We start from the raw sequence: 9,452 nt of genomic DNA on the forward strand, positions 1-9,452 counted from the left end.
ATTCACGCTCAGTTATATTAGTGATAGCATGTTTTTATCATTTTGACACTTTAGCATATGTTTATTTGAATGAATGAGTCACCGAGAGAGAGATGAGCAGGAGGCTAAAAAAAGTAGCTAAGTGGGCGAAAGAGACAGACAGACAGACCGTCAGAGAGAGAGAGAGAAAGAGGCCAGAGCAGGCATAAGGACTAAATATTTAGACGGAGGTCTGTTATGTGAAGAGTCCTCTAGCAGCAAGTGTTTTAAACTTCGAACGTCAGGCTTGACAGACATCGCCTGTCTAACATACTTGTCTACCAGGTGTGACACGCCTCTACGTTCATGCATTTTTTTTTTTCAACAGCCCCGCAAGGTGATGGAAACTTTCTTTCTTTTGTCATTTTTTTTGTCTGACAGATGAACAGAAAAACCCTTTGAAATACCCATGTTCGAATACTGTAACTATATTTTTTTCACACCCGCTCTGTGTTTCTCCTTGATGTGAAACATTACACATGTAGGGTTGGGTCCAAGACAACCTCACCCATATGTTTTCACGCTAAAATATAGTATTTGATATGAAGTTGGTGTAGGCTATGACTTTTACAAGCTTTACAAAAGTAAACTTGACTCTGTAAAGTTTTTACATTCTGTGATCATCTGTTGATCTGTTTCCATGTTAAAATCTGAATCATATGCTGTGTATGGGTTCAGTGTCAGATATCTGTAAAATGTATTCTTATGGTAAGGTGTAAATGAGACAAAATTTTTGTTTTCTGTTTTATTAGTGTTGACTGGCATAGACGCTGGTTACTGACATAGACGATAAGCCATTATGCTCCAGTCTACTACTGGGTCCAGAGAAACTGAGAAAAAGGGGAACAGTAATAGAGAGAGAGAGAGAGAGAGAGAGAGAGAGAGATGCAGGAATTATGTGAATGACAGAGTAGCAGAGGCAAACGAAAGCAGGACAGAAAAAGAGATTGAGTGGGTGAGTGAGGGGGTTAAAGAGAGAAGGAGACAGCCCTTGCATGTTTTTATTTAGACATGTGGAATTTATAGGAGCCCGGAGCTACAAACATGAATGGGTCCACTGTGCCTGCGTCCCCCAATGGCGTCACTATCCGCCATGGAGGTGACATACTCATAAGGCAAAAGGACATGCCACAGACACACTTGATCCGCCTCGAAAAAGAGGTTTGGCCAATTCCATCTTCAAAGTATCAGCTAAGACCCCAGATGGCTTTGACTATTGGAGTCCTGGCTCTCCTGCAATGTGCAGAGTGAACCCTAGGCGTGTCCCGGGCTGCCCCATCAGTTAAAACTGAATGAATATGCTCGAGCTTGTGGCATGTTATCAGGTGACGGGTGCACTGAGAAACTTTTCTAGAGATCTTTGTTCATAAAAAGCCTTACGGCCATATTTCAAATGGCAGTAGAAGCTTCTAGAGCCTATGAATTCAGAGTAATATATTATTGCCGAGGTATGTAGGAGTGGTGTGTGGCAGGTGTAAGTGAGCAATAAATGAGACGCAATCACAAAAGTCTTTTTTACATATATTTTATAACATAACAATTTGAAGTACAATAGAAGCTACAGTTTATAAAACTTTCCAGCAGAACATAATGATGGGCCAGCATCAGCCTTTCTCTCTTAAACAACTGTATATAAGCAGACAGGTCTTCAAATTTCATATATTTTTCGTATAAAAAAGAAAAAAAAAACATCGCTACATTTTGTCCTGTGCTACCTTTATTTCCCATGAAAGCACCAGCTGTCTGCATCTCATATTTCAAAGTTATAAAATATAAATTATTGAAAAATATTCAAATGTTTGTGAACTAAAATACATTAAAATTTTCATTTAACAAAAAATACAGAAACACTATAAAATATACAAAAAAACAAAACAAAAAAAAAAAACGCTTTCCTTATCAATATCAGTTATATACTTCTATTTTGAAGTACTCTGGTACATAGATTTTTGCCAAAATGTCATTGTTATTGATATACCTTCTTTATCATTACAGATGCATATCCTTTTATATCATATGCATATGCTTATATCATATGCATACAAAAAACAAACGACAAACCGCTCAACACTGTAACCGGCTGAATGAGAACAATTCTTCACTTGAGCTTGTGATAAGGACTCTTCCCTGTCATAAAACTTCAACTAACACAACAGAATACAAAGAATAAAAAAAAATCCTGAATCTTATACCAGTTACTTTGATAAGTAATGCAAACGTAAGGATAGGATGATATTGTCTACACGCATCATGACCCTTACATGAGGAACGACAGGCACTGTACTTCCACAGAGGAGGGTGGTCCGAGCTCTATGTGAACACAAAATAGAACGGACGCTGTGGAATGGATAAAGTAAAACACAGAGCGGTTGGTCCCCTGGCTTCCATTCTCCAAAGGGGAAGATGAGCCTGATGCTTAACACTCTCAGACCTCACATGGGTTGGTTATTATTTCTGCTTTGTCGATTGTTTATTTGTTTCATCTAGATATTTTAATAAAGGGTTATGAAATACAATCTGTACAAACAGACAGTTTGGAGAGCTATTCTAATCAGGATGAGTAACATTCAGCTACTGTAAACAATAACATTTGTTTTTTAAGATGAAATTTCTTGACTTTGGCTTGCCCCATAAGGCCAGTGTACTGTGCTCTTCCCACATTGAGCGCAATCAAAAATGGCAGCACTTCAGTGGGAAAAACAAAACAAAACAATCACCGTAATAAACACAACGATGGCAGTCACAATGCAATGACTTATTTTCTATTACACAAAAATACAGAACATACTGGAAGTTCATAGGACTTTTCAATAACAGAACTGAACTGAATCAGAAAACATTTTAATGCCTGCGAGCTGCCACTGCTTCTAGTGCCCTCCTTTATCCAATAAGAGTCTCCAACTTCGAAGGAAAGAGTGGAAAGGAAACTAGAAGCCAAAAGAGAAACTGTGCATTTTGACTCATTACCAGTGCATTAGCAGAAGCCTTTCACAAAGTGTACCAATGATTTAGTCATTGCAGTTGCACAGAGATTTCCATAACAAGAGCTTGCCATCTCAATATCAGACATTATGACATACACTATTCTAAAACTCCCTGTTCTCTTACTTGGTCACAACACCAAACTGTTACCAAATCTATGACTTCTTTCTTCACTCACCAAGGCTTCCCCACTCTCAATACCAAACACCCACTCAGAACTTTTCAACTTACTTTCCTTTACTTTCCAATGACAAAGCGTCAGATCCAATAGCCAAGGTTTTCATTCAGTTTCATTAGTAGAATCTCGTTCTTGATCTTGCTATACCTCCCTATCTTTCTCTCTGAGTTTCAATGATTGATATGGATCATTTTCTTTTCTAAGTGACTCTTCTAGTATCACCATCACAATCATATGTACATTTCTCTCCATGTGGACTAGACTAATATTAGCTCTGAGAATGGCATATTAAATACTGTCTGCTACTTTGAGGCAACGCAGACTAAAACAAAGTCGGGCAATGATGTCTTCTGCACCCGTAACAAAAGGACGCGCTTGGCTGCGATAGTGCGACTGGTGGTTGAGTGTGCACATCTGCAGTGTCTGGATGAGTTATAGCTGTACTTGTTTGCTGCGAAGTGGCAGGCGTCTGTGTGAGCGCGAGCGCTGGCAGTCACCGTTGAAAAGCAACGGCCACTTTCAGTTGTGTCAACAACCCTTCTCTCGGTTTGAGTAAAGCTAACGGGCTCAGAGACGAATGAGCGAGACGCGAGTCTGTCACCATCCCAATACCATTTCTGCTTAGCGCCTCACTTAAAAGAAACTCAAAATCTCTACCTATGACAGAAAAAAAACATTTGATTTCTGAATACCTTCATTTTTCTGGAAAGTTACATAAGCAATGTAACAACCCTCAAGGGGAAAAAATCTAAAAAAAAGATGTACATTAAAATAATACTGGCACAAACAGCTGAAATTAAGTGAAACAACTGAAATAAAGCAAACACATATTTTGGTCCATATGTTAAAACTCATACCATTGCCTCCCATGATTAGGATGGCTAAGACAGTGTGTGTAAGGTAATATAATACATAATTCTCAAAACTTCTCAATTTTGGCCACATATTTATAATAGGAACACGTGCCGTGTCCATGCAGTGTCTGATGAGAATTAAACCATCTCACTTTTATGGCCCCATGCCATCCTGTTGACTGCTTTCTGCTACCTGAGTGAGAGGTAAGCTGTACAAGTGGTAGAATCCAGCATCGGTACAGATTTCTATCCTTCCACCCCAGAGACGCATAAGAGACATAACATAAGACACGTTGTCTCTCGACAGAATATGAACTTTGGTGCACTTTTTATCTTCTTGAGGCCTGCTTTTTTCAAAAAAATATATCTGAGCAGAACTCAAAACAAAAAAAACGAACTTTTTTTCTTTAAACCACAAAGATGAGTTTAGTCAGACTGTGATTGGAAAATACTGGACACGTTCTGCCCGATGGGGTGGTGGAATTAGTGAGCGATTACTTCTCTGGTCCCAGGTTGTCTTCGCTTGTTTCCCCCTTCACTCGTCATTGTCGGGCTTAACGTCCAACATGGCGTGTAGCTCCTCGGGCGTGTAGCCGAGCAGGCTTTTCAAGTCACAAACGAAGCGGTAGACGTAACGCTTTCCCGACGTCTTGTGGATGATGTTCTTGTCATAGTAGTAGCGTAGGCCTCGACTCAGCTTCTCGTAGTTCATCTTGGGCTTGTTTTTCCTCTTTCCCCACCTGCGCGCCACCTGTGTGTGTGTGGGGGGGGGGGGGGAATACTCAGTCACTCATTGAGTTTAAAGCACCACTTCATCCACACACCTCTGGTGCCGTAATAGCTTTTGAAGCTAGTATAAACAATGGCTCTTGCTCTTTATACAGTATGCCAAGATATACAGCATGTGGATGCTTTAAATGTCACGTCTAAGAGTGTCATGACTTTGCTTAGATAACCACAAGACCAACGTCTGTATGAATATGGCATTCTTCATGCAGTTATAACTTTGTTATGTAATATTGTTCATTGTATGTTATTGTGTTATATTGTTATATGTTATATTGTGTCATGTTATATATTATTGTTTTCATTATTATTGTTTGCATTATTATATATTATTATTATTCATATGTAGTGTATTTTGTTGTTCAATGTATCCGTATGCTCTCACCTCATCTGGGTCAGAGAGCTTGAACTCCCAGCCATCTCCCGTCCAGCTGATGAAGGACTGGCAAGACTTATCGGTCAGGAGCTCCAGGAGAAACTGCCACAGCTGTATGGGTCCGCTGCCTGCAAACGGAGCCCAGAGACAAACACACAGCGGCTTAGTGACCGAGTAAGAGGAAACCCAGGAGATTCCCCCACACCAAAATGCGTTCAGAGACTCGTGGAATCCAAAAACACCATGTTTCTCATGTTCTCATGGTTTTCCTCGGAGGGACGTCTCATATCAACTATTCATCAATCACAAACACACACACACACACACACACACACACACATACATGCACACACAGAGGCATTGTGTGATTAGCTACAGGGAACAAGGCCCATTTAAACACAAAGCTCCTTTTGACCAGCCCGCCCTGTTATGTGTGTGTGTTTGAGTGTGTGTGTGTGTGTGTGTGTGTGTGTGTGTGTGTGTGTCTGTCTGTCTTTCTGTATGTGTGTGTGTGTGTCTGCACAGTGTGTTGGGCAGCGCTGCCTTGCCTGTGTGTGAATTCCACACTGCTGAGCTCACACTCAGGCCAGCCTCCCCAGGGCAAAAGATAAGGGCCCTGACTACAGGGAGCTGTGCTAGTGTGTGTGCGTGCGTGTGTGGGGGTGGGTGAGAGGGAGGAGGAGGAGGAAGGCTGGTCCTCAGTGGCTATGTGTGCCACAGTGGAGCCAGTGCCAAGGTTCACATACCCCCCACCCCACCCCAACGCCACACTGAAAATCACATCACTGTAGAAAACTGCTTTTGGTCTAACACTGAACGGAACTAAAGGAGCTGAATGAATGAAACAATATAGCTGTATATAAATCACTTCACTTCCAATAACAGATTTTAATGCCACACATGCCATCTGATTTTGATCAGTAGTTTTGTATGATATTATCTTTTTTTCTAAGAAGCTCAGTTTTTCTATGTTTGACAAATATACCCTTTCAAGGTGGTTTCAAGTATTCACAAGAACACTTTTGTTTTTGGTTGCTTACTTTTACGTTTTGACTTGGGTTGAGGGTAAGGTAAATAACCTTGCCTGGAAAGCACCTGTGAGTGTATGACACCGAGTTGGCAAAAAAAAAAAAAACTGTGCTCTCTGGGGGTGTAGCTGTAGTTGTCACCCTGGCGCCGAACCTCAGCAAGAGATCACACCATTATTTTTAAACCGAAAACTAGCCATGCACAAAGAGGGACTAACAAGACACGCTCCAGGCATGCTCTGGACTATCACAATCTCACAGTTTTTTTTTGCTTGTTTGCATGCTTGTTTGTTTGATCATTAGTTTGTTCGCTTTGTTCTCCCTGGTTGCTCCAATACCCCAAAAAACTGGAACTCTTTCCACAAAATCTCTATTTTGCACTTTAAGAAGAGTTAAAAACTGCGACGAGAAGACTGCGTTCTCCAGTGCACACAACACTCTACCCAAAGCTCTGCTCCTGCACCTCAGGGAAGGCGGAGGAGACGTCGACTTTGTGGTTGCACTGCTCTCCATAACTTGTTACTTGGCTTGTGAAGAGTTGTGACAGAAAGGTGCTTCGAAACCTCAGTGCGAACGCAGCCCTTGGCTTATCTCTCTCACCTCATCTATCAGACCGCATTATCTGAAGAATCATCAGGCCAACTGTGAAGCTGCAGTAACACCTCAGCCTTCTCTCTGATAAACAAGCCCTGAATGTTCCAAAGCAAACAAGTTTTTTTTCCCTTCATTTTTAATCTTGCTCTCCTCACCTCAAGTACAGACACACACACACACACACACACACACACACACACACACACACAGACACACACACACACACAAAACATAACACATATTCAAACCTAAGGTAGACCAAGTACGTGCATACGGTGTATTCATGCACAACGACTTAAATATTCATGTACACAAAGAGAGAGAGAACACTGACAGAGTACGGTGTCCGACAAAAACAGAAACTCTCCTCAAACAAGCTTCTTTGTGTTCACACTTTTTCTTTAGTCCCTGAGTAAGCATTGGGCTTCATTCACTCCAATGCAGAAGTATCAGTGCAGTTCTCAATAGTTATAGTTCTCAATAGCAAGGCTTTCATAGACAGTCATAGTGATGTTACCAGATACACATACAGAGAATGTGTAAAAGGCAAACACATTCCACATCCGAACACCCACCAAAGCACATCCACTACATTTACTAAAGAAAGACCAAGGGCGAACACGCGCATCTTATATCAAAGAGGTTATGGCACACCTCATAATTTTAGGTTTCATTTGCAAATTAAAGATTTTGAAGATTAGAGTTTTGAAGATTACAAACAAAATTGTCTATAAAGCATCTATATGCTATTTATTCTATGACACATACTAAGAAAAAAAAAAGACTACAGACATATGATTAAAAAAATACGAAGAGTATGATACAGGCATCCACGGTGGAACATCTAAAAGACCCCAAAATAACACGCTATATGTAGCTAGAGCAGATGCACGGCTCTGTTTGTCTCGCCTACCCACTCGTTTTTGACAAACCAAAACAGGCTTGGGTTCGAGAAAAGAGCTCCTCTGAGATGGAGTGATAGCGCTTGTCTGGAGTTAAGTGCTGGTGCCTTTTCATGTTACTCTAAGGTTGCCAAGACGACCTAAAAAAAAAATAGGTCGAGATGAAGGCCACAGATATAAAAACGTCAATCGCTCCAGAGAGTGTGGCAAAGCGCGGCTAGAAAGGACTGAAGTGCACGTTGCTTGTTGCGTTCAGCTCTCACATCTCAACAGCACGCTGACTGTGATGAGATTTGTCGAAAGAAAGGTGACCAGTTTGTGTAATTTTCCCGCCGAGGTGCAGAAATAATTGGCTCGACTTCCAGAACTTCATAAGAATGTTTTGAAGGAGAATGGTGCTGCACATAGACATAGCTTAAACTGGTGCAGAAAGGCAAGCCAACAATACTACAGCTTACAATACTACCCTGCAGCTCATGTGATACTCAAATGCTCATTTGATACTCAAACATTTTGTTGAGTGTTTAAGGTCATTTAAACTGTTTGTACAGTTGGTTTGAGTTTATAAATGTTAAGACAAATGAACACATTAACCTCCAAATTAATATGTTGAGTGAGTAACTTTGCTAAATTAAAACTTAATTAAAAGGAAAATATAATCGACCGTTGTTTAACATAACATATCAATAGTAATTAAAAAAAACTGTGCTACTGTGGAAAGTTCTGTGCACTGGCTCTGGTCCCAGTCCTCTTAGTGGGCAGTAAAAAAAGAGTCCATGTTTGACTGTGTCAGGGGATGACTCATTAAATGACTGACTATTCCATGACTCCTTTTTATGGGTAGACGTCAAACTGGGTGAATGAGTGTGGGGTGGGGTGCGTGTGAAGTGAATTATGAATGGATGACTGTATATGTAGCCTGGCCACTGGTCTGATATCACCCTGTGTGTCGTGTTAATGAGTAACTGATCCCCAGCATGGTCACTCACTGTTGTGGTATGACCATGCGGCAATGGGCGTGTGTCAGCAAGCAGTCTCGCTCCTCACCTGTGTAGCCGGCCAGGGCAGCAGCTGGGATGACGGGCTTGTCCTTGCTGAGGTCCGAGCGCTCGCGCACGTAGTCCTTGAAGGTGCCCTTGGGCTTGTGGCTGTGCAGGGCGCTGGGGTACTCCTCTGAGTCGAAGCTGTCGTAGGAGGGCACACGCTGCAGGCTGCTGAAGGACGACTGGCTGCTCCAGGACTGCGTCAGGCGGTCGCAGCTCTCGAAGCTATCAATGCTCTCAAACGAGTCCTGACCGCCCAATTTCCCTAAGAGGAGGGCAGCAATAGAAGATAATGGAAGGGAAAGAGACGGAGAGAGAGAGAGAGAGAGAGAGGAGGTGGTTTAAAGATTGTTTTTACAAAATGAATCTACTTTATCTATGCAATGCATACAAGCCAAAAAAACATGTATCAGTCACTCTCAAAAGACGAAGACCACATCATCCTACAGTTGCTTTGCCTCTGCCAAACCACAACGTGCAGATATTTGGGTTTGTCTAATTGGGAGCAAATTGTTTCTCTATCTTCAGCCAGCTGTGAGATAAAAGTCCTGTTTCAATTGAGCGCCACTTAAGAACGAAAGCTAATACAAGGCTCGGCTGATCCCAAGATCTTCAGTTGCACAATTGAAGCCACATGTTACGTTTTTTGGTAGTGCCACAAATACTTTCCCACGTTGCGAAAAACACACCA

At 41.6% G+C, this 9,452-nt stretch overlaps 1 protein-coding gene across 3 annotated transcripts in view; it reads right to left on the minus strand.

Annotated features, from left to right (window-relative positions):
- Positions 1-1,527: 1,527 nt before the first annotated feature.
- The window catches only part of ets1 (v-ets avian erythroblastosis virus E26 oncogene homolog 1), a 25,458-nt gene continuing 17,533 nt past the window's right edge, over positions 1,528-9,452 (minus strand). For all 3 annotated transcript variants that reach the window (XM_076282540.1, XM_076282539.1, XM_076282538.1), the window contains exons 6-8: positions 8,766-9,026; positions 5,204-5,322; positions 1,528-4,783 (exon numbers count right to left, since the gene is read on the minus strand). In XM_076282540.1, coding sequence (XP_076138655.1) covers positions 4,568-4,783; positions 5,204-5,322; positions 8,766-9,026 — 596 coding nt within the window. In that variant the 3' untranslated portion in view covers positions 1,528-4,567. The remainder of the gene's footprint in view (positions 4,784-5,203; positions 5,323-8,765; positions 9,027-9,452) is intronic.

Source organism: Alosa pseudoharengus, unplaced genomic scaffold (assembly GCF_046254945.1).
Source record: "Alosa pseudoharengus isolate Yale_2024_CS ecotype anadromous, Long Island Sound unplaced genomic scaffold, YU_APseudo_1.1 YU_APseudo_1.1_scf_13, whole genome shotgun sequence".
Taxonomy (NCBI): domain Eukaryota; kingdom Metazoa; phylum Chordata; class Actinopteri; order Clupeiformes; family Clupeidae; genus Alosa; species Alosa pseudoharengus.